The 26,159-nt window shown below is 38.9% G+C and overlaps 1 protein-coding gene across 4 annotated transcripts in view; it reads right to left on the reverse strand.

Moving 5' to 3' along the window:
- adamtsl2 (ADAMTS-like 2) overlaps positions 1–26,159 on the reverse strand; it is a 137,131-nt gene that overhangs the window by 85,505 nt on the left and 25,467 nt on the right. The window contains exons 2-3 of one of the 4 annotated variants that reach the window (XM_039762753.1): positions 19,642–19,677; positions 6,232–6,334 (exon numbers count right to left, since the gene is read on the reverse strand). In XM_039762753.1, coding sequence (XP_039618687.1) covers positions 6,232–6,306 — 75 coding nt within the window. In that variant the 5' untranslated portion in view covers positions 6,307–6,334; positions 19,642–19,677. Of the gene's footprint in view, positions 1–6,231; positions 6,335–9,909; positions 9,928–19,641; positions 19,678–26,159 lie in introns of those variants that run through there. The other 3 variants (XM_039762754.1, XM_039762756.1, XM_039762755.1) reach the window with 3 other exon arrangements.

Below are 26,159 nucleotides of genomic sequence, written 5' to 3' on the forward strand. Positions count from 1 at the left end.
AGCCAAACAGGCAGACTGGGAGAAAATTCAATTTCTTATGAAACATTTTGCTCATTACTCAAAATTAATGTGTAGCCAAAGAGGCATGTTCATTCCATATGCAAACTGAAGAGGGTCTACAAGGTCTGACAAAGAGCTGTAAATTCTCAGAATTACTAAGAATTTTGTGGCCCCAGAACTTGGGACTGTAGTTTTTCACCCATTTTACACTAATTTATTGGAGAATTGTGGTGCAGTGATGTTTTTAAAGCAGATAGGCTTCAAACACTAGGTTTGTAATGCCAGTAAATGCAAATATTAGCTGATCTTCAAACTTTTTAAGAAAGCAAAACGAAACTCTGTGTTTTCATAAAACAGCTCCACACATCACAGTGACAAGAGTTTTACAACAAAATCACTTTTACTATGAAACCAGATGGAAATGTTGGTGTCAGAGCTTCAAAACAGGTGTAAAATTTATTTAGCACATTTGATAAGGTGTTCCTGTCTGTGATTTTATTGGCATTCTCTTTATAATTGTTGATAGCCAGGAGGCCATGAAACATTAGTCATGAAAATGTGTCACTGTATAATGAATCCAGTTTATCCAAGTGTTTCCTTTTTGCCTGTCAGACAGCTTTCCTCTGTTCAGAGCAGTTTTAATGTTTCTGTCTCACATTTTGTGAAACTGTTTATTAGATATTAAAATTTTAAGAATCCATGTAATTCACAGTGAATTCAGAAAGTATTCAGATCCATTCATTTTGTATCCTTATTGTGTTTTAGATTTAACTTTAAATGGATAAATTAGCAATTTTTGCCCATCATTCTACACTCAATAACCAATAACGACAAAGTTAAAATATTTGCAAACCTTTTCCACATGGGCTGCATGCTACTTTACCCACATTGTAGTACTCAATAAACACTTCCTGTAACTTCTTTTACCACCATAGTTCTCTAAGTTGCTAACAACTATGCTGCCAGCTCCAAGGTCAAAAGCCTTATGGCTGGACCATTCCAGGGTCACTTTCAGTTCCCCCTGGAGTTATTTGTGGGACATGTGCTGGTCTCCATCGACTACATAAGGCAAGAACTACACCCAGTAGCCCTAATTGTTCCTGCAACCCCAGATCTAGTGCTGGAAAGCCTTAGCAGCTACTTTCCCTAATGGACAACATCCGGAAAGTATTCACAGTGCATCACTTTTTCCACATTTTGCTATGTTACATTGTAGCCTTATTCCAAAATGGATGAAATAATTTTTTTTCCTCAGAATTCTACATACAACACCCCATATTGACAATGTGAAAAAAGTTTGCTTGAGATTTTTGCAAATTTTTTAAAAATAAAAAAATTGAGAAAGCACATGTACATAAGTATTCACAGCCTTTGCCATGAAGCTCAAAATTGGAGTTTGCCAAAAGGCACCTGAAGGAAACAGAATTCTCTGGTCTGATGAAACTAAGATTGAACTCTCTGGTGTGAATGCCAGGCGTCATGTTTGGAGGAAACCAGGCACCGCTCATCACCAGGTCAATACCATCCCTACAGTGAAGCATGGTGGTGGCAGCATCATGCTCTGGGAATGTTTTTCACCAACAGGAACTGGGAGACTAGTCAGGATAAAGGGAAAGATGACTGCAGCAATGTACAGAGACATCCTGGATGAAAACCTGCTCCAGAGCACTCTTGACCTCAGAGTGGGGCGACGGTTCATCTTTCAGCAGGACAACGACCCTAAGCACACAGCCAAGATATCAAAGGAGTGGCTTCAGGACAACTCTGTGAATGTCCTTGAGTGGCCCAGCCAGAGCCCAGACTTGAATCTGATTGAACATCTCTGGAGAGATCTTAATATGACTGTGCACCAACGCTTTCCATCCAACCAGATGGAGCTTGAGAGGTTCTGCAAAGAGGAATGGGCGAAACTTTCCAAGGATAGGTGTGCCAAGCTTGTGGCATCATATTCAAAAAGACTTCAGGCTGTAATTGCTGCCAAAGGTGCATCGACAAAGTATTGAGCAAAGGCTGTGAATACTTATGTACATGTGATTTCTCAGTTTTTTTATTTTTAATAAATCTACAAAAACCTCAAGTAAACTTTTTTCATGTTGTCATTATGGGGTGCTGTGTTTAGAATTCTGAGGAAAAAAATTTATTTAATCCTTTTGGAATAAGGCTGTAACATAACAAAATGTGGAAAAAGTGATGCGCTGTGAATACTTTCCAGATGCACTGTACATGAGGTTTAGAGCAACGTTTATTACAAAATACACACTATGATAGATAGATAGATAGATAGATAGATAGATAGATAGATAGATAGATAGATAGATAGATAGATAGATAGATAGATAGATAGATAGATAGATAGATAGATAGATAGATAGATAGATAGATAGATAGATACTTTATTAATCCCAAGGGGAAATTCACATACTCCAGCAAGAGCATACTCATAAAAACCAATATTAAATTAAAGAGTGATAAAAATGCAGGTAAAACAGACAATAACTTTGTATAATGTTAATGTTTAACCACGGGTGGAATTGAAGAGTCGCATAGTGTGGGGGAGGAACGATCTCCTCAGTCTGTCAGTGGAGCAGGACATTGACAACAGTCTGTCATTGAAGCTGCTCCTCTGTCTGGAGATGATACTGTTCAGTGGATGCAGTGGACGCTCCATGATTGACAGGAGCCTGTTCAGCGCCCGTCGCTCTGCCACAGATGTCAAACTGTTCAGCTCAGTGCCTATAATAGAGCCTGCCTTCCTCACCAGTTTGTCCGGGTGTGATGTGTCCTTCTACTTTATGCTGCCTCCGCAGCACACCACTGCGTAGAAGATGGCGCTCTCCCCAACCGTCTGATAGAACATCTGCTTCATCTTATTCCAGATGTTGAAGGATGCCAGTCTTCTAAGGAAGTATAGTCAGCTCTGTCCTCTCTTGCACAGAGCATCAGTATTGGCAGTCCAGTCCAATTTATCATCCAGCTTCACTCCCAGGTATTTGTAGGTCTGCACCCTCTGTATAAAGTCGCCTCTGATGATCACGGGGTCCGTGAAGGGCCTGGGCCTCCTAAAATCCACCACCAGCTCCTTGGTTTTGCTGGTGTTCAGTTGTAGGTGGTTTGAGTCGCACCATTTAACAAAGTCCTTGATGAGGTTCCTATACTCCTCCTCCTGCCCACTCCTGATGCAGCCCATGATAGCGGTATCGTCAGCGAACTTTTGTACATGGCAGGACTCCCCTGCGGCGCTCCTGTGTTACTGACCACAATGTCAGACCTGCAGTTCCCAAGACGCACATACTGAGGTCTGTTTGCAAGATAGTCCACAATCCATGTCACCAGGTATGAATCTACTCCCATCTCTGTCAGCTTGTCCCTAAGGAGCATAGGTTGGATGGTGTTGAAGGCGCTAGAGAAGTCCAGAAACATAATTCTTACAGCACCACTGCCTCTGTCCAAGTGGGAGAGGGATCGGTGTAGCATATACAGTGGTGTGAAAAACTATTTGCCCCCTTCCTGATTTCTTATTCTTTTGCATGTTTGTCACACAAAATGTTTCTGATCATCAAACACATTTAACCATTACTCAAATATAACACAAGTAAACACAAAATGCAGTTTTTAAATGATGGTTTTTATTATTTAGGGAGAAAAAATCCAAACCTACATGGCCCTGTGTGAAAAAGTAATTGCCCCCTGAACCTAATAACTGGTTGGGCCACCCTTAGCAGCAATAACTGCAATCAAGCGTTTGCGATAACTTGCAATGAGTCTTTTACAGCGCTCTGGAGGAATTTTGGCCCACTCATCTTTGCAGAATTGTTGTAATTCAGCTTTATTTGAGGGTTTTCTAGCATGAACCGCCTTTTTAAGGTCATGCCATAGCATCTCAATTGGATTCAGGTCAGGACTTTGACTAGGCCACTCCAAAGTCTTCATTTTGTTTTTCTTCAGCCATTCAGAGGTGGATTTGCTGGTGTGTTTTGGGTCATTGTCCTGTTGCAGCACCCAAGATCGCTTCAGCTTGAGTTGACGAACAGATGGCCAGACATTCTCCTTCAGGATTTTTTGGTAGACAGTAGAATTCATGGTTCCATCTATCACAGCAAGCCTTCCAGGTCCTGAAGCAGCAAAACAACCCCAGACCATCACACTACCACCACCATATTTTACTGTTGGTATGATGTTCTTTTTCTGAAATGCTGTGTTCCTTTTACACCAGATGTAACGGGACATTTGCCTTCCAAAAGTTCAACTTTTGTCTCATCAGTCCACAAGGTATTTTCCCAAAAGTCTTGGCAATCATTGAGATGTTTCTTAGCAAAATTGAGACGAGCCCTAATGTTCTTTTGCTTAACAGTGGTTTGCGTCTTGGAAATCTGCCATGCAGGCCGTTTTTGCCCAGTCTCTTTCTTATGGTGGAGTCGTGAACACTGACCTTAATTGAGGCAAGTGAGGCCTGCAGTTCTTTAGAAGTTGTCCTGGGTCTTTTGTGACCTCTCAGATGAGTCGTCTCTGCGCTCTTGGGGTAATTTTGGTCGGCCGGCCACTCCTGGGAAGGTTCACCACTGTTCCATGTTTTTGCCATTTGTGGATAATGGCTCTCACTGTGGTTCACTGGAGTCCCAAAGCTTTAGAAATGGCTTTATAACCTTTACCAGACTGATAGATCTCAATTACTTCTGTTCTCATTTGTTCCTGAATTTCTTTGGATCTTGGCATGATGTCTAGTTTTTGAGGTGCTTTTGGTCTACTTCTCTGTGTCAGGCAGCTCCTATTTAAGTGATTTCTTGATTGAAACAGGTGTGGCAGTAATCAGGCCTGGGGGTGGCTACGGAAATTGAACTCAGGTGTGATACACCACAGGTAGGTTATTTTTTAACAAGGGGGCAATTACTTTTTCACACAGGGCCATGTAGGTTTGGATTTTTTTTTTCCCTAAATAATAAAAACCATCATTTAAAAACTGCATTTTGTGTTTACTTGTGTTATATTTGACTAATGGTTAAATGTGTTTGATGATCAGAAACATTTTGTGTGACAAACATGCAAAAGAATAAGAAATCAGGAAGGGGGCAAATAGTTTTTCACACCACTGTAGATGATGGCATCCTCCGCTCCCACATTGTCCTGGTATGCTAACATAGCCACATGTTATACTTTCAGTTCAAAGTGAACTAAAATTGTTTGTTGTTTTCTATCATGTCCTAAATGAGCAAAAGGACAATATATTTTATCTGGTGCTCTCTGCTATGAACAGTTATCCTTAAATAACTTTTCAGGACTTTGTCCTTTGGACCAGGCATGGTAGGCATTCTCTAAGAATTATAAATCACAAACATGATAGCCAAATGCGCCTTTGTTTTTAACTACCTTTTCCAAAAATCAGTCCATCCTTCCACCTACCTTTTTTCAATACCTGATCCTGGTTCTTTCAGGGAAGCTGCAGTCGGGCAGTGTTATGCAGTGGCTATAACACTGGAATTTACACTGTGAGGTTGCCATTTACATTTAAACTTCAAGCTGTATCACAAATTGTATCACCCCAAGCAAAACTTTTAATCTACCTATGTTTCAACTTTAAAAACATAACTAAATACTTCTATATTGTATCTATAGTTGTAAAATGCCTATTGATAGTGTTTGATATAAAAAGGTGCTATAAACATAATAGTAGTTTGTCTTTTCCAGAAGAAATAAAGATAAAATACATTGGCTTAACATTATAAAATTAAAATTACTAATCATCTTAAGAGAATATCTTTGTGCTGTGGGAAAATACAAGAAAACACAGGAAGAACACACAGACTCCAAACATTAGGCTACCTTGTGGGGACTGAAACTTTGTCCCCATACTCCTAATCTGCATTGCTTGCTTCCACATCAGTATTCCATTACAAAACTACTGTACATTACATAATTTCTGTATTGTTAATAACTACAACAGAAACCTCAAAAAGCACATAGTTTCCCTGTTGTTATTTTACCTTAGATTTTACTTTTGAAATGCTCTTGTTTCCGTCATATCTTGAACTCCATGTTCAAGTAACATGATAACTACTTACTTACTGGAATTTTTGCTGGATTTATAGAAATAGACTTCATAAACACTGTGTTACATAAGACAAAATTAATCAATAAGAAAATAGCTAGAAGTAATACTTTCTTGCAATTGATGAATACTGCATTCTGTTTATTTTCTGCACACGTCACAACACAAAAAAGTGATTCATACTGTACCTTTCTATTAAGGGAAGTGTGCTCCAAGGAGAATCCAAATAATAGGCTGCAAAACATTAAGAGTCTTGACCTCATGGCATACGTTTCCTGATATAAAATTAATCTAGGAATAGGGAGAAAAACATAGAAGACAGATTGGTTTGAGCATGGATTAATTAATTTCATTTATAAGCATGCTCTGGGGTATTCCTGAGCTTTTGTGAATGCCTCACTGGTCTATTGACATCTTTCTCATCTCATTCTTAAACTCATGCCACAGTTTGTCTTACTCCCTGTGAGACCAGGCAAAGGAGCCCCTGGAAAACAAACTCATAATTGATGATTCCATAGTGCAGAATGTTAGAATTCCAAACTATGTTAAACCAGCAGTTAATGTTAAATGCCTCACAGGGGCAAAGATTTCTGACATAGAGGCCGCATTGGACCGTGTCACCGACGATGAAGTATCTACCTTATTGCTTGCATGTCGGCACTAATGATATTTATTTACACCAATCTGAGGTATTAAAGAGGAACTTCAACTCTCTATGCACCAAAGCTAAAAGAAAATGTTGAAATTTAGTTGTATCTGGCCCCTTACCAAGATTATGAGGGGATGTGATTTATAGCAGCTTGCGTTTCGTTCACTGCTGGCTAGAAACCTGGTGTTCAAATAAAAGCACAGCCTTTATGAACAAATGGGATAATCTTTGGGAAAGGTCTGGATTTTTCAAAAGAGAAGGTCTTCATCCTAACTGGAGGGGATCTTTTATATTATCCCAAAATATGGCAGCAAAACTGCCTGGTTGACTGATTAGAGCACCATCTTAAATCACAGGCTGTTTTTTATCCCACCTGTTACTTTTCTGAAGCTGTTACGCATAACCCCTGTTATGGGGCATCCTATAAATTTAGCCATGATGCAAACCTTAAATTACTTGATAACCAAAAAATAAGGTGTATGATTAGGTCAAGAGATAAACCCGACCCTCCGCCATGGGCACCTGTAATAGAAACCTAATTCAAATTAAAACAAAAAATATATCACCAGTTCAGAAAGAAGCATGCAGTTTTAAATGCTGTTTATTGAACATTCGTTCTCTTGGCAGTAAAGCTGTTTTGGTAAATGATATTATAATAAGTACAAAATCTGATCTGTGTCTACTGACTGAAACCTGGCTTAGTAAATGTGACACTGTTCCCCTAGCTGAAGCGTCACCAGATGGATACTCACTCCTTCATAAGTCTAGAGATTCTGGTCGAGGATGAGGCTTTAGAATAATTCATTGTAACAAAATGCAAATCACTTCTAAAAATGTAGGCAACTTTACATCCTTTGAGGCATTCATTTTAAATATTAAAACAGATTCCAACACAATTATAGTGCTAGTCTACAGACCACCAGGGCCATATTCATTGTTCATGACTGAATTTAGCAACCTTTTATCTGATTTGGCTATAAATTATGATCACATAGTATTGATGAGGGATTTTAATGTACACAGTAATGTGGAAAAATGACACTTTTAGCAAATGTTTTACTTATTTGTTAAATTCTTTGGATTTTGTCAGATTGTCAAAGGTCCAACTCATAATGATAACCACACATTAGATTTCATTATAACTTACAAAGTTGAAATTCAAAATTTAAATATTACTCCATTAAATTAAATTATTTCTGATCACTATTTAATTACATTTGATTCGGTTCTGCCCTTATCAATACACTCACAGATTAAAACAAAGACAATGTGACATCTAGATTGTAATTCTGTTTCAAAATTTATAGATACTTTGAGCAAGTCAGGGGTAATTGTGGAAAACAATTTAGATCAGTTAACATCAAATATAAACGTGGAAAACAATTTAGGTCAGCTGACATCTCATTATAATGTGACTTTGAGAGATGCTCTGGACACAGTGGCTCCCTTTAAAACAAAAGTGATCAAAGCAAATTGAAACTCTCCCTAGTTTAATGATAACACTCAAGCGCTTAAATTAGAGTGTTGAAAACTGGAGTGCAGATGGAGAACAATAAAGCTACATGTGTTTCAAATTGCATGGACAGAGTGTGTAAAAAAATGTAAAAAAGCTCTCTTTAAAGCTCACTCAGACTATTATTTTAAAATAACAGCAATAATAAAAATCCTCGGGTACTGTTTAGAACAGTGGCTAAATTAACAAATGGGAATTCAGATCTACAGTGCAAAATACCAACAGATATTAGCAGTACAGACTTTATGAACTTCTTCAATGAGAAAATTAAAAATATAAGATCCCAGATCTCAGCATCACAGTGCAAACCACATACAAGCCTGGCAGACCCTGTCTCACATTGCATTCAGCACTTTAGAAATTTTAATCCTGTAACTGAGAAGGAAGTCTTAACTTTAATTTCTAAAATGAAACCCACTACTTGTTCCCTAGATCCAGTGCCAACAAAACTAGTAAAAAGTGCAATGGATGTTCTTGTAGTGCCTATTCTTAGCATTGCCAAGTTAAGTCAAGTTGGGGAGCATGCACTGGTACAGTGCGTTGCCACACCCGCTACACGACGAAACAACTCGGGATCCTGGTTTGCAACCCCACAGGCAGAGACGCAGTCCAGTCCCACCGTCTGGAAATGACCCTCTGTCTTCCACAGCCAGGTGTTACGTGGCTGACCCCTTGGCCTGGTCCAGCCACTCGGGTCCCCAACAATGAGGATCCTGCGAGCTGGATCACGGCCATAGTGTCGTAACTGACTCTCCTTCACAATGTAGGTAATGTGCCTCATTCGAGACTCCATTAGTAACTGCTGATTTGACACAAAGTCAAACCAATGGTACCCAAGGATTTTCCTGGATAGCATCCATGTCTTGCAACCATATAGCCAAACAGGAAGTACCAGGACTTTAAAGACTTGGACCTTCATCCTTTTGCATAGATATCAGGAGCACTACACACCCCTTTCCAGTGACTTCATGACCCCCAATGCTCTCTCAATCTGTCTACTGATTTCACAGGAAGAGTCACCAAAGACATGAATGTCACTGCCAAGGTAAGTAAACCTCTCGACAAGGTCGACACTCTCTCCACAGACAGACATACTGCTGATGGCTGTGCCCAAGATGTCATTAAAGGCCTGGGTCTTGGTTTTTATCCAGGACACTCACAAGCCCAGACATTCCGACTCCTCGCTCAGTCTCCCGAAAGCCCTGATCAGAGCCTCCATTGACTCCATGAAGATCACAGCATCGTCAGCAAAGTTAAGATAAGTGAAGCTTTCTTTACCAACAGATGCTCCACAGCCACTGAACCCCACAACATTACCCAACACCCACTCCATGCAAGCATTGAACAGAGTAGGAACAAGAACACACCCCTGATAAACCCCATAATCAACTGGGAAAAACACAGAGGTTCTGCCTGTACTCTGCACATCACTCACAGTACCAATGTACAGGCCGTTCATGATTTCCAGCAACCTTGAGGAGATTCAGCGAACACCTAGGATGTCCCACATGGCAGCTCGACCAGCTGAGTCGAACACTTTATGAAAATCAACAAAGGCTGCAAAGAAACTCTGCCGATATTCACATTTGTGCTCCATGAGAACCCTCAGTGCCAGGATGCAGTTGATGGTAGACTTCATAGGCGTAAAACCAGACTGCGCCAGTTGCTGGTAGGTGAGCAAGTGATCCTTAGCAAGGACCTTACCTGACACCAAGAGCAGTGTTATCCCCCGGTAGTTTCTGCAATCCAGGCGATCACCCTTCCCTTTCCCGATAGGGACAAGTCCAGTTTTCCAGTCAGTTGGGATGATGCCAGTCTCCTAAATGGAAGCAAAGATTGCTTGCAATGCCAGGAGGACAGCCTTACCACCAGCCTAGAGAAGTTCAAAATGTTGGGAAATTAAGGCATTTTCTAAATAAGCAGGATTCTGAGAAATTACTTCATGCATTTATTTCTAGTAGGATTGAGTACTGCAATGTGGTGTTCACTGGATGTTCAAACTGTTCTTTGTACAACTTTCAGTTAGTCCAAAATGCTGCTGCAAGAATTATTACAAGAACAAGAAAATACAAACACATAACACCAGTTCTTAAATCCTTACACTGGCTCCCAGCTAAGTTTAGGGCAGATTTCAAAATCCTCCTTTTAACATATAAAGTCTTAAATGGCCAAAGTCCGGCTTACTTATCAGAACTTATCATGACTTACAAACCAGAGTGCACATTAAGATCTCAAGATACCGGTCTGCTTATGATTCCAAGGATTAATAAAATAGCGGGAGGTTGAGCTTTTAGTTAGAGGGACCCTAAACTGTGGAATGGTCTGCCTGCTGCTATAATAGATGCCCCTTTGGTCTCAGCTTTCCTATCCCGCATGAAGACTCACTACTTCAGTTTAGCTTATCCTGACTAGAGCTGCTGATTAACTGTACAGACTGCATCTCTGATGTTAGTTAATGGTAGTAATATGGTAGTTATAATTTGTTACTAACCCTCACCTATTTTTTTTCTTTGCTCGGTACTCAAATGTGGCACTTGGTGCCACGGCCCACCTGCCAAGTTGTTTTCCCTGCCTACAGTAAAGACATCTCTGATGGAGAATCGCAGGAATTATCGGGTAGAGAGGGTTTTTTATCAGACTGGCTAGCCCAGCAATGATTCAGCTATGGAATGGCCAATAGGGAGATGCAGCTTGATGGCCACGGTCTAAAGGTCTCTGACCAAATCCAAATTGTATTATGTGACATCATCTACGGTTAAATTCTGCTCTGTACTTGTAATATTTCTATTGCACTATTATACTGTATTGAGGATTACTTGTGTTCTGTTCTGTGTATTGTATTGTATCACACCCTTCTTTTTGACACCCAACTGCACGCCCAACCTACCTAGGAAGGGGTCTCTCTTTGAACTGCCTTTCCAAAGGTTTCTTTCATTTTTTTCCCTACTAGGAATTTTTTTGGGGAGTTTTTCCTTGTCTTCTTAGAGAGTCAAGGCTGGGGGGCTGTCAAGAGGCAGAGCCTGTTAAAACCCATTGCAGCACTTCTTGTGTGATTTTATAAATATATATAAAAATAAACTGTATTGTATTTTGTAAAGCTGGGATCCACATCTTGCTTCTTCTCAGGCAAGGATTGGAGGTCTGGAAAAAGAAGACATGTGCAAGTGCAAAGAGGTCAAGGAAGTACCTGTACTAGGATCCTCCCCATGAGGTTTTCAGATGGCACCTTTCAGTGACATGATCCTGGCCAATTTCATAAGAGTGTACTCTACAAAACCGTTAGTCAATTCTAGTTTGGCTGTTAACTGGTGTGGAGATCAGCCCAAAAACAGACAGACAGACCACAGAAGTCCAAAATCGCACACGTTTATTTTGCTCTCCTTCTACACAGCACACAATGAACAATCTCAAACAAACCAATAAACTCAGTCCCGTCTTTCTTTCTCTTCACTCTTCTTCTGCCTCCACTCCTCTCTTCTGCTCCCCTCGTAAGCTCTGTCCTCTGCCTCCCGACTCTAGTTCCCCGAAAGGAGTGAGGTAGCTACTTTTATAGTTTACCTGGATGTGCAACAGGTCCTCCCTGATGGTGTGGTGGAAGTGCTGCATGGGCACCCGGAAGCACTCCGGGTGTACCTGGTTCCTGTTTTGGCAGAACTTCCTGGTGTGGCAGAAGTGCTGCAGTCCATGGCTCCGTAAGCATCTGTGCACCCCCTGGGCTTGAGGTTCTAAGCTCCGATCCCGTGGCCCTGATGCAAACCAGGGTTGCTGCCTTCTCGTGTCCTGGGGAAGGTATTATCCCTCTCCTGGTCCTTCCATCCTCCACGCGTCCCGGCTGGGCAGGAGCCCCAGACGTCCGCCACACTGGCCAGAGGTACAATGTGTCGGTTATGGAACCAGGCCAATAAAGGTAAAAACTCCAGAAAAATACTTTCCACAAATGTGGGGAATGGAAGACTACAATGTTTGGTTAAGACTATGAGGCTGGATGTGGTGCCTTAATTTTATTTATTTATTTATTTTTTATTTTACTCTTCATTCCTAGGAGACTTAAATTTGCTTTTTCCATGACTTGGCTTTGGCAATTATTTTCTTCATGAAAGTCTAAGCATCCTCTAGTGGTCACACTCATTCAAATAAATTCAGGGCTTTTGGGTATAGATCTGAAAACATTAAAACCACCTCCAGGACAGGACATTAGTCCATTGCAGGGTCCATTCACACACAAACAGTCACAGAGACCAGTTTGGAATTACAGATTAACCTAATTTGCACATTTTTGGATTATGGGAGGAAATCCCACAAAAACACACAAGAAGAATAGGCATGGAAATATTTGAATTCAAACCCAGGATCCTGGATCTATAAAGTGACGCCTCTACCCACTGCATCACCATGCCATCACTAAAGAAAAAGAAGTGTGCACTAAATTTGCACACTTTGCACATGCCTTTGTTTCTATGTACAATACAAAAATAAGATCATATCCAGCATTGCGTTTATTCCAAGATGTTTTGTGCTTTTATTATTACATGTTTACTATTTGCCTCATTTTAATCTGAATACTTGTATGTGTGCATGATATTCTCAACTCACAATAGGGAAGAGAGATAAATATGAATTGAACTGATTGGAAAGATGGCACTGCTCTTGTTTCCAATACCAGCCTAGTCACTGTCTGTATATTGTTCACATATTCTTTCCTTAACTGGTTTTCATCTGAAACCCCAAGGAGTTAAAGGTTAGGTTATTCTGCAACTCTAAATTAATATGCTATAGACAAACAAGGGTGCATTTGTGAATTTGCAATGTGATGGACTTGTGTAATAGAGGTTAAGGGGCAAAATCATTTTTTGTTACTGTAATTATATTGCATAGGTTAAAAAGCCCAGAGATATTTTGTTCAGTTTCATTTAAGTAGGAAGTGGTGCCATTACAGAAATGAGAGATTGGTAACATCAACACCCCTGCCTTGTAAAAGTTAACCTTCCAAAATGAAATGGGCATGTTCATGCAGGCATGTTCTTAGCTGTGTAATGGCAGCAGTGAGGTGAGGGCTTTTCTTTTAGTTTCTTATGGAATTTCATTTGTTAATTTAATAATAATTATAATTTTAATGTTTGAGTATATTTTGTATTACAGTGCATACAGGTGATGAGACCCTGTGCATATTTTGTATTGTCACAAAATAAACCATTACAGACGTGTGTACAAAACCTTTTGTAGTTCCTGTCTTTAACCTAACATCACAACACAGAGGGCTATTCAAGGCAGAGGTGACAATGACAGGTCATCCTGGGCTGATTTCGGCCATACAGTTTCTTCTTCCATATTATTCAGTTTTGGAATAAGAGGGATTAAAATATGTATGGATGAAGAGATAAACTGAAATGTATTATACTGTCAACCCAACCTAGTGGCTGCCCCAAATATAAATCTTGTTAAACGTACGGTATTACTAAAAATTTGAATTGGAAATATATGAAAAACAAAGTTATACCAGGCAATTCGGAATACTGCATTATAAAGTAAATTTAGTCCGATTATTGTACATGAAAATATTATAGACTTCATGCCTACAAGCTTGTAGCTAGTACATACCGTATAAGAAACACTTACTTAGCAAAATACAAACTGGCACATAACCTGTAATTGAATGTAATTGCATTTTGGAATAAAGAAAAACTTTAGCAAAACAAAAGCTTAATCTATTTTGGCAGATTACTATAGTACAGTTAAGTGGATTGCATTTTATATTTAATTGTTAAATGCTGTAACTTAAAAACTTCTATGGTAAAGCACAGATGTTAAACTCTATTCATTATTTTCATTTTGTGGCCTCTCACAGTAGGAGTCCTGGTTTCTCCCACAGACTAAAGTTAACAAGTTAAATAGTATTTCTCCAGTGGGTGTGAGTGTGCGAGTCTGTGAGCTCTGGTATCCCGTCTATGTTTGAGTCATACCTTCTTCAATGCGGCCAGGATAGTCTGCAGCTCCCCTATCACTTTTAATGAGTTTGCACATTAGATTGATCATTTGGTATAGCTTTATCAAGAAACTTTTGGAATTCCGCAATGAAACAAATCTTTATTTAAACAAATCTTTTGATTCATCAACTAATTGCCTAATACCTTTAACAACTATGGAGACAGGGCCCATCATAGCAACACTGAGCACTAGATAGGAACCATCCCTGCATGGAGCAACAACCCACACAAACTCCTTAACTCATTCAGGACCAATTTAGTTTCACCAATTAACTCAGCAAGTGCTTTAAAAGGAAAACACAAAAATACATAGTAGAACAACTGGCAGAAAAACTCTATACATGCAGAGCCCACATTGAAATTTGGATACAGGGCTCTTGAGCTGTAATGGAACAGTGCTAAATACCACTCCCACTATAAAAACCTGCTAAATTTTAAACTTTAAAATTTTAACACAGCATTGCTATCACTATTAAATTAGTGAATATAATACATAAATGATCTTTATGGTAAAAGACAGGAATGAAGTTCTAAACAGATTTTTTTTTTCCATGATCACTGAATAAAGTCATTGTAATGATTTGTGATTTGCCCATTTCTCATTCCAGAAGCTGGCTTTTCATGATTTAAATTCCAGAAAAGGGAAAAAAGTAAAATGTGTCTAAGCCCAAAAAGCATGAAACCTCTTCTCTCATTAATTAAAAGTGAAAGGCTGTTTTATGTTGTCTGAATGTCAGAAAAGAATTATTCCACCAATGAAAAATTCTTTAAATAAAGAAATATTCTTTAGCCCATTGCGACTGTCTGGCAGTACTGAACTGAATTTTGAGTTTATTGCTAGAAAAACAGTCTTGAGGACATGAAAATTGTTGCCTGTTATAACAGGACTTTATATTCACCTTTGTGGTCTCACTGAGGACAACTTGGGGCACTTTCATGAACATCACTTGCTCAAGCAATGAGTAAAGTTTAAAGATAATAAATTAGCTTGACTTTTGATATGTGCTAAAACCCATCAATCGGGTCAAAATGATGAGTGATTACAAGACAAGAATCATGTATGGGTGAATCACTATTTAAGGAGGTACAAATGTGACCAGGAAGAGTTATTTATCAAAGAAAGAAGGACAATTTTTACAGAGGCAGAGTCAGCACACAGGAGAAATGAAAGATCTAGGTCCTCATTTATAAATCCCGCGTACACACAAAATGAGGCTCGAAATCTGCATACACAACTTCCCCCACAAACATCAGGATTTATAAAAGAAAACTCGACAGGAGAATGTGTGTAAATTTGTGGCAACTCAGACACATGCAGAGGCAATATTTCAGAGAAACTGGGAAATGACGACACTCAAATAATGATGTCTCACACGCATAGGTCATAACACTGAGATGTTACTAGAATATATGTTGAAGTGACAAACATATTAAAGTCTCAAATGTGATGAATATGATGCACATACTGTATTTTAGTTCCCTTTAAGGAGGACCAATGCTGCATATTTCCACTGAAGAACTTTTTTTCTTTGTTGAATCAGTTTAGACTAACTGTTAGTTTGTCAGTTCCCTGGGATCTAGTTGACAACTCAGGAATATATCAGCCAAAATTCACTCTGTCATGCCCGCTGTGCTGGAAGTCTTTAACCAACAACATCCAATTTTCGTATAGTGTGGGTGCATATACATATAACATAACGTTGTTACAAACATAAAAAGGCAATTTGTTACCAGCACTTTAATGCACTTTTAGTGCAGAGTAAATGGGCTTCTTCATTCTCTCTTGCCGCTATAAATGTAACGTTCTTTCTTAGCCAAATATGCGCCTTACCTATGTGTTTGTAAAAAATTCTGGTGAGATCTGAAACATAACCAGTAGTCAATGTGCATGCTGCCAATTGAATAGTGACCAAGCTACTCTTTTGGGTTCATATATTTGTAAATCTGACTCTGAAGGAGTCAGTGCCTCACCAGCCATGAACTTCACCGAACGTCACTGTTGCAGTAAAGATACCTAGCAAAAATAAAGCTACTTTTGTTATCTGTAACCAATTGTATTCAATTTACGTGTAAGTCATTTGTGATGCCAAGACAAGCCTGACAATAGTCAAGACTGCTCTAGCATAATGCCACATAAAAGGGCATCAGAGTGGATGCCCTTATTTTCTTCTCCCGTTACATACACATTCTGCCGGTGACCATGGAGACAGAGATTAGACCTTGATTTTTTTTTTTTTCATTTTATACAGTGTGTGGCTAGAACTCATGGCATTTACAGCAGCAGTAACATGTTGCCATTCAACATATTTGCACTTGTTCCTTAGGCCACCAAATAAAAGTTCCTTGTGTTTGGTTCTTTCATAAACACATAATTACAAGAAGATTGTGATTTATCAAGGGTAAAATGCATAGAAATGTGTATACGCCAGATTTTATGAATTTGATTTTTTTTCTATATTCATTTTCCTGTTTTTCTTTGCATATTCACATTTTACTGCTCGAAATCACGCAATGTTTTGTAAATGAGGGCCCTGGGGCCTCATGTATAAATGATGCAAACGCACAGAAATGTTGCATATGTCTATTTTCACACTTACATTGAGATGTATAACAACTAAAGTAGGAATAAGGCACATTTTCATAACAGCCTTAGACCATGTGCATGCAGCAGTGCTACTCTTTCTGTGTGGTTTCTCTTTCTTTTTTATATACGTATTAAAGCTTTATCAAATACACCAAAATTAATTGCATATTGTTTACAAATTTAAGAAACTCGATTGTAATGTATCTGTAACAATTGTGGAGGATGGTCGGCCGTTTATCCCGGCCAATACCCCCAAGCCGCCAGGTGGAGCCCTCCTTGCAGCATGGAGGTCCCCAGAAGACAAGTAGGGCATCATGGACAATGGAGTTTTTAATGCACAGCCCTGCTGGATGCCATGGGGGCCACTAGGGGACGCTACAGGGAGGAGCAATGGCTATTTTCTTTACGCCCCGGAAGCACACGTGGACAAGAGGAATGACATGCTTCCGGGGTGAAGAAAAGAACTTTTACCTGACCCGGAAGTGATTGAGAATCACATGGACTGGGGATTAGAAACACTTCCGGGTCAGGAGATATAAAAGGACAGTGGGAGCTCCCAGACGGCGAGCTGAGCTGGGTGGAAGGGTGGCAACGCATCTGGGAGTGGAGGATTGATTTATTGTGTAGTATTTGTGATTTATATGAGTATTGTGGAGAAGAGAGTGCTTTGTGCACTGTGGAAATTTAATAAAGTCAACTTGAGGACTTTAACCTGGTATCTGGAGTCGTGGACAGGGGTTAAAGGGAGCGAGAGCGCCCCCTATCTACCACACAATATAATGGTACACAAAATGGCCAAATTATCATGGCTGCTTTAGCATTATTAGAAGACATTACAAATGGAAGAATTAGAAGTGAGAATGTATTTAGAGATCATACTGATTTCTTGTCCCATGATGATGACTGGCTTCTAAGTTGATTTAGATTTCCAAGAGCTATCCTCTTAGAGATGTGTATTGAACTGGGGCCGGCTGTAAAAAGGCAGACGTTGAGGAATTGTGCTCTACCTGTTCCTTTGCAAGTTCTGTCCACCCTTGGGTTTTTAGCCAAGTGTGAACTTGCTGACTGATCGGGTATTTCACAGTCATCACTGAGTCAAATCATGGCAGCTGTTTAAGATGGTATTATCCGCTTGTCATCCAGATATACGGGGGGGTGATAAAGTAAGAAAATGGGATTTATTAAAAAAATGGAATGAACCTTAACAAAACTGATGATGTCATTTTTCAATGTAGTCTCCCTGCCTGGAAGTGTCTGGATTCCAGCAGAATTAAAGTCATTACAACCACTCCTGCACCCGAGTTACTGTTGAACACTACATGCCAAGGGGTACTCCAGTCACTAGTGCAAGTTACTGTGACTTGCTGGAGCCCAATGTGAAGCCTGCTATTCAATCCAAGTGGCGGGGATTGCTGTGTCAAGGAGTCCTTTTGCTGCAAGACAATGGCTGCCCACACACTGCTAAGAACACCAAGGCTTGTCTGGAGAAACTGAAATTTGAGTTATCCTCAAAATCTATCTATCCTTATTCACCAGATTTGCAATTTCCACCTTTTTGATCCGTTAAAAAACAACGAGTTGTTGCGAGGACAAGACAAAACCTTTTATTCTGCTGTAGTCCCAGCACTTCCAGGCAGGTGGCGCAAGTGCATTGGGAAGGGTGGAGACTCCATTGAGAAATGAGATTATCAGTTTTGTTAAGGTTCATTCCATTTTTTAATAAATTCCATTTTCTAACTTTAGCTCCCCTTTGTATAAGAATTCCTTACGCTGAGGTTGAACAGGCAAACATTAAAGCGTAATTCGCAGCAACATCCAGTTGTAATTGAAGCAGTTGACTGCATGCATATTGCTATAAAGATGCCATCGGAGAATCAATTTGCTTCTAAAAACAAAAAGCATTTCCATTTTATTAATATGCAAATTATCCATGATGCAAAAATCATCTCAATAATTTTGTGGTGAGATGGCTTGGCTCAACTCATGATTCAATCATTCTGAGAAATAGAAGTGCTGAGGAAAACTTGAAAACGGTGCTGTTTGTGATGGTTGGGTTCTCAATAAGATAAGAACCCTCTGGTCAAAATTGTAAGTTATCTGTATGATGTAAACATGTAACACGATTACTTAGGTGAAGTCGTGGCTTCCTACCCCGATTGCCAGCCCAGTGACTGAACAAGAGCGACATTATAATGACCTCCATTCTCAGGCTCGGTTGGTGGTAGAATGTACTATAGGGCAGCTTAAGGGCCATTGGTGCTGCCTGGATAAGACTGCTGGAGTGCTACTCTATAGTTCACAGAAAGTGTGTTGTATTGTGCAAGCATGTAACATGCTACATGTGGCACACAATCGTGGCTTATCCGTTCCTGAAGAGATGTGGTATGACCAACCTGACCGTGACCAACCCAAGTGATCAGCCAAATCGGACAGTATTACTGCTTTATTTGAATTTAATTAGCAGAATGTAAAAACAGGTAATCAGATGTAACAAATATTTTTAACCAAGTCATTTAATTTATGCTAAATATCACATAGTACAGCATTTATATTCCTTAGTTCATTGGCCAGCATCCACTATTGTATTTTGTGACTCCAGAACTGCATCCATCAGCAAACTGACAGATGGTGGTCCTGCAGTTTCTGATGCAGAGGTGTGTGAGCAGCAGTGGCCCAAGATGTTCTTGGCACAGCAGCACCATCACCACCTGGAGTCACATCCCCAGCACAAGGGTCATCTTTTATAATACTGTCTGAAACAGAATAAGCAGTAATATTGCATCTTCTGCTGGCTTGTTTTTCTTATTAAACAAGCAAATTATTTACACGATTATGGATAATCATAAGTGAAAAAAAATTAAAACTCACCTTCACCCGTGGTGATGTCAGAGTCCCCCTCACCTGCTGGTAAAAATGGCAGTTATAAGTGTCTCATCAATAATTGCAGCAGCTCGCTGCTCAAACAGTGTAAGCCCCAGAATTCTTCTACCTCCTCCAATAGTGCTGACACTCATACAGTGGGCTGTGACTTGCTTTTTCATATCGTTATTGATATCTGACCACTTCTTATTTTATTTTGGCACTTTGCAACTTTCTAAACTTGAACTTTTGAGTGCCTCTGCTATGCTATGTCACTTCGTCAATTTTTTTTTGTTGCTTATACTATTGCCTAAGCCACCAAATAGTATGCTTTTCCTTGCCTCCACTTCACTGAGCAGGGCCTCCATTTCACATTTGCTGAAATTCTTCTTTTTTACATGTGCTTTTGCCATTATCTTTTAACAAAACACTGAACAGGAGGGGCTATTTACATTGATTTGCATATTCAGATAGTTGTAATTCTAGTAGGTTTCAGGGTGGGGCTGTAGGCTCATGCATGTGTGTTAAATTTCACATAAATTGAGATTTATAAAGTGAAAGTGTGTAGAACTTTACCTACATAGTTTTAATTTTTTTATGCGTTCGCACATTTACAGTTTTGTTTGTACGCCATGATTTAGTGTAAATTCTATGCAAGCCGTTTTACATGAGGCCTCTGGTTCAAAATGAAAAGAACAGATCCTCATTTGAGTAACAAATCAGAAGGTCTGTAGCCAATACTAACAAATATTTCTTCAATAAAGTTACAAACACAAATGCAAGGTACATAACAAATGTATCACAATATTACCATAATGTTTATCCCACATCACCATCTTAAATAAGGTAGCAGGAGGTGGACATAATGGCTCTGATCATGAGACCAAAAATGTTTGTTCAAGCAACATAAAGAATCCCTGTGGAAATGCAAAATGACTTCATCAAAATGTCACCAAATGACATTAACAGCAAAACAAAAAAAATCAAAATGACCAAAAATACTGAAAAACATCAATAATAAAAAGTTTAAATAAAGATTGCCCAAATCTCGGATTATATCATCATATATATATAAATAGAGACAGGTGAAACCAGATGTACCACAGATACAACATATTCCAACCAGACATCTAATGCTGATAAACTAACGGCAGCCATGAAAACGGGAGACTTGTAGGCAAAGTGGCTGTGTGAGTTCATCATCACACAGAAAACAGTGGGGATGCTCTTCTATGTTCACTATGTTGGAATAAGGTTTTCTTCTTTGAAGAGTGACCACTGAGGGAATGAGACATTGTAATGAGCAGAATCCAATCAGGGACAGGCTACATCATAAGTATGAATAAATCAAAGCACGATTAAATCCTGTATATTCAAGAAACTGCATTTTCACCTGTTCACACAAGAATGTTGAAGCTGCTCTGTCAGAAATATACGGCTCTGGAGAATGTTTGAACAGCCTCGTTTTCATTGAAAATGGAAGAATAATGTCTCTTTTTTAAATATAAAAGTAGTAGTGTGGAAGGGGACGGAGTATCTTCAGTGAAATTTATACATTTATATTTTGCTTTAGAGGGGTCTTGACCATCATGTAAAATCTCAAAACCCTAAAATTACAGATTAGTTGCAACCCTATACTACAATAAGATGTTTGATTAAATGAAAGACTAATACATTTATTTATTCATTTTCTGAACCTGCCTTCACTGCTACAGAATTGTGGTTAGAAGAAATGAGTACAAAGCCAGCACACAACCCTGGATGTGATACCAGTAATTGAGGCCCTGAACGTGGAGCAATACACCTAACATGTACTGTACATCACTGGGATGTGGAGAAAATAAATTGCGTATCCAGAAAAGAACAACATGGACACTGAGGGAACATGCTAACTATAAGGCCTGGGTATAAGTCATGGCCCAGTTGCCTTAACAAGCATGACAGATTACCCACGTATCTACTTATCTATTACTTCATACTTTATCAAACAAAATTCTCAACAGTTTTCAATCAGACAAATGTCAAAAGAAAGCAAGCACATTTCATGCAGCTAGTATCTAAATTAAGGATGTGTCGTCTGGTAATGTCCAGCAGAAGTAGGGTTTAACAAAATTGTTTCAAATGTAACAATTTGAATTGTTGCTTGCTTCCCCGAAGCCATTTTGGTAAACATGTTTTTTTGTGAAATTAAATAAATATGAAGTGGTGACTTGTCTACATATCCTGAGGAGGTTTTTCGTCTCGGCACACATTTCTGCTTAAGTATGCTCTTAAAATAAACAAACACAGAGTCTAGCCCTATCTGGAGTCTGGGTTTTCCTGGCTCAGAAATATTGGTGACAGGTGTCTTAAACTACCCAAGGAACACCTGGATTTCATTAACTTCCCAGACACAGATGGATCACAGCCAGTTGCTAAACACAGGCAAGCACAGACAGTTCAGTCTGTCCAAGACGGCAACTACCACTTGCAAACAGAGACTGGCTGTTTTTATTTAATGGGATTCTCTTCATATGGCCCCCCAGTCAGCCAGACACTGCTAGAGATTACTTTGTACTTTTTACTATCCATCCAGCTCTTCCAAGATGAAGTTTGTCAGGCATCATTTTCATAGATTTGTAAAAGATCAGCGGGAGAGCTAAGACTTTAAGGTAGTCTTGTGAACAGATGCTACATTATCTGATGATCTTTCCATGGATGAAATAACATTTGTTTATTTTAATTTCAACAAACACTTACTTATCCTTCAGTACCTTGCCAAATAAGTTGCCTCCTATATTTGTGACAATTTCAAAGGTTTCAAAATCAAATTCACTGGTTATATATTGCTGTACTGAAATGGCAGGCTTCAATTTTGCTTCTCCAGCTACTCTGGATTTATCCCCAAATCCAAAGGCACACCTTATAGATTAATTGCTGAGTCTCAGTTTACCCTGGTGTGACTGTGTGTGGGTGTATGCATCAATGTACCTAGTGAAGGACTAAGGGCTTTGATCCCTGGGCTATAGGGATAGTCAGTGACTCCACAGAGCCAGAAACTGAATCTCTGCAGATTATTCAATGGATGGATAAACAATCCTGATTTTAAAAACAAAATATGAATGTGAAAGTAGAGTTAAGCTAAATATAACTTCCTTTTTATTTCACTTGGAACATTCCAAAATTTGGTTTGGTAGATCTTGGATTTTTTTTAAATAATAGACCAAAATGAGGATGTGTAACCTCCTGTAGGTCACCTCAAGGCTGCTGCCTGTGTCTCTTTCTGTTTATTCTCTGTATAAACGACTGCCAAATTTCACACAAGGACAGTCATGTCTTAAAATCCAGTGATGACTCATTGTTAGTCTTTTCCATGATGTTGAGGACAGTCATGAATGTGCAGTTGATAATTCTGTTAAGCCTTGTGATTTTTCTTTTTTATGAACTGTCTGAGGGTGTGCAGACAGCAGAAATAAAGTACACAAGACCAGAAAATGGAAGTAAAGAAAATCAAGGTCTAAGGACAGGCAAAGGTCAAATACTAAGACGTCAATGGGAATTTGTGTCTAAAACAAAACAAAAACCACAGTGAAAAGAAAACATACAAGAGATTGTTTGCCCCAATTCCAACAAAGAACTTCACTAACACCAATAACCTCACAGAAATATCTAGAATCTTGGACAACTACCTTCTGTGCAATGCTCCTAGCAACCTGCTGCCACATCTAATCCATGGAAGTGTAAAAAAGACAAGGACCACACAAAAACAACGCTATAAACAGTACTCAGATACTGTATCTCTAGAAGGAAGGCTCTGGATTTTTGACATTTTGCTCTTTCCTCGCTCTCAGCAATAATAAAAGAACACCCTGTGAAGATGATGAAACACAAATATTATTTAGCAACAGTCATTGATAATAGACTGACCACTGACCACTGACCTGAATGTAGAACAAATCATTATGCAGGAGCGGAAAAAGCTTATTTTTTGTTAGGAAAATAAATTATTTTAAAGTAGACAAAACCATAACATCACTCTTATTTAATTCTTTAATATTGTCAAAGTTCACTTCATTTCTTCACAGGATGGGGACTAAGAAAACAGACACAACCTAGGCCAAAGAACTCCTGATGTTTCAAAGTATTTTCCCCTTTTTTCACAGGTTCCTGATGGTCACATCCAAGAAGAAATACCAGAAGGTATTACATACTGTCCAATTAGAGCACCTCCAGAAGAAGGTGGTTAAAATGCTTTCAAATAAAGACCACCTAGTAAGGGCAAATGCAAACATCGAAGCCCTGCCTCTTCTTGTCACGTCTTACTTATAACCATCATAAAAAGAGAAACCAGTCAATCCAGCAGCAGTTTACTTCCATGACTGGTACGAAAAGGAACTCTACAGAGGGTGTACATTATGTATCAGGGAGGCTATAGCCTAAACTAAAAAAATTCTAACTGTTTTAGAACTGTGTTATGGCATAATTTCTATTTTTGGTGGTCTAATGAATCCTTGGAGGGCAAAATCTGCTGATTTAGAAATCAAACTGGCTCAACAACAGTTTCAGAATTAGTAGTGCAACTATTCATCTGTAATATTCCGCTGTCACTGAAATGAGAGGAAATGTGTCTCAAGTCTGTTAGACAGCAGTCATTGTCTCATTCCAAAGTTTCAATTCTTTCCATCAAGTTAAAAAATGAAATGCCCAAAACCTAACAGTAATGGATTTAAGAACTTTTTATTCCTGTGCTGTATTTTGAACTCAATTGGCTATAGTGACTCTTGTGAACTCTTTGCTTTTGCAAGGTACTAGTAGAATTTAAAGTACTTATATGTAAGAATCTATGGAATGTTCTAACTATAAAAGATTGGTATAATTTCTTCTCTCTTGGCTTATTTCTTGTATTTGTGAATGTTTTATGTTCAGCTGCAAACAAATTTCCTTCTGGCATAAAAATGTCTTCTTGACCTAAAAAAGTCTATATGAAATTTAAGGAAAAAAAGGATTTATTTAACCTTCAGACATCATATTTATGCTATTTCTAAAACCTGGTTTTACAGCTTAGAAAATATGCAAAGTGAAAGCAGTTTCATAAGATACAGGATTTTGAAAAGCCTGTTCACTTATTTGTCTCAAGCAGAATTGATTATTGTAATGATTTATGATCAGTCATTTACTTACTACTTTATAGCTAATTCAAAATACAGAAAATCATAACTAGAACTAATAAGGATCATTTAATACCAGTGCATTCAGTAAATCACCAATTAAGTTAGGAGCAAATTTTAAAATCCTTTTACTTACATATACAAATAACCATCATAAACAGTTTAGCTCTTTCTTACACTACAGAACTTATAAGTGATAATAAAAATATAAACAGCAATCTGGTTTAGTCTGTAAACTAGATGGAGTAACAGATTAACTAGAATTAGCCACACCATTACTGAGTGGCCTGGACAAAGTTCAGTCAAGAACTAATATGTGGCAAACGCAATTTACACAATACAGTGATACCTTGAGATACGAGTTTAATTCGTTCCGTGACCGAGCTCTTAAGTCAAAATACTCATATCTCAAATCAGTTTTCACCATTGAATGAATTGAAATGCCATTAATCCGTTCCGGACTCCCAAAAAACACTGCAATTTTTTTGTTACATGTTTTTAAATAAGAAAAATGTACTTATAAATAACGAATCTATACTAATAAAAGGCAAAGCCCTCACTCACTCACTGACTCACTCACTGACTCATCACTAATTCTCCAACTTCCCGTGTGGGTGGAAGGCTGAAATTTGGCAGGTTCATTCCTTACAGCTTCCTTACAAAAGTTGGGCAGGTTTTATATCGAAATTCTACGCGTAATGGTCATAACTGGAAGCAGTTTTTCTCCATTTACAGTAATGGAGATGAGCTTCAACGCCGTGGGGGCGGAGTTTCGTGTGACATCATCACGCCTCCCACGTAATCACGCAGTACATAGAAAACCAGGAAGACCTCAAAAAAGCGCTCAAGAAAACATGCATTATATAATTGAGAAGGCAGCGAAACAATAAGAAGCGAGCGAGTGACATATACTACCATATATTCATGAGTGTTGCCAGCTCGGAAAGAAAGCACGGTGTAAACCTAAACTTTAAATTAAGTTCATAGACAGGCTACGCTGGCGTTTCACATACACACAGGTAATGCGGGATACAAGTTTAATGAGAGGACGAGGATATAAGCGAGTTTTGATCACTTTGTAACTAAGTTAAAATTGTAGGTGAAGGGGTGTGCTTATGCAAATTCGAGACTGTGTTTGTGGGGATTGACAGTTAAGGCGGGTGGGGAGTCACGTCATCATCTCCCTCCCACCTCATTTTCTCTGAGCTGAGCTCATGCTAACGCTGTCTTCCGAAGCAAATTCCTCAGACTGCCACCAAATACTCACAGAAAAATCCACAAGTTAATACACACGCTGTCTCTATAGAGTTTCTACACACTGAATCCTCCAGGCACTACTTACAAAAGGTCACATTGACAATCGTGTTAGGTTATTTTTAA

The sequence above is a fragment of the Polypterus senegalus genome, chromosome 9 (genome assembly GCF_016835505.1).
Source record: "Polypterus senegalus isolate Bchr_013 chromosome 9, ASM1683550v1, whole genome shotgun sequence".
In the NCBI taxonomy this organism is placed as follows: domain Eukaryota; kingdom Metazoa; phylum Chordata; class Cladistia; order Polypteriformes; family Polypteridae; genus Polypterus; species Polypterus senegalus.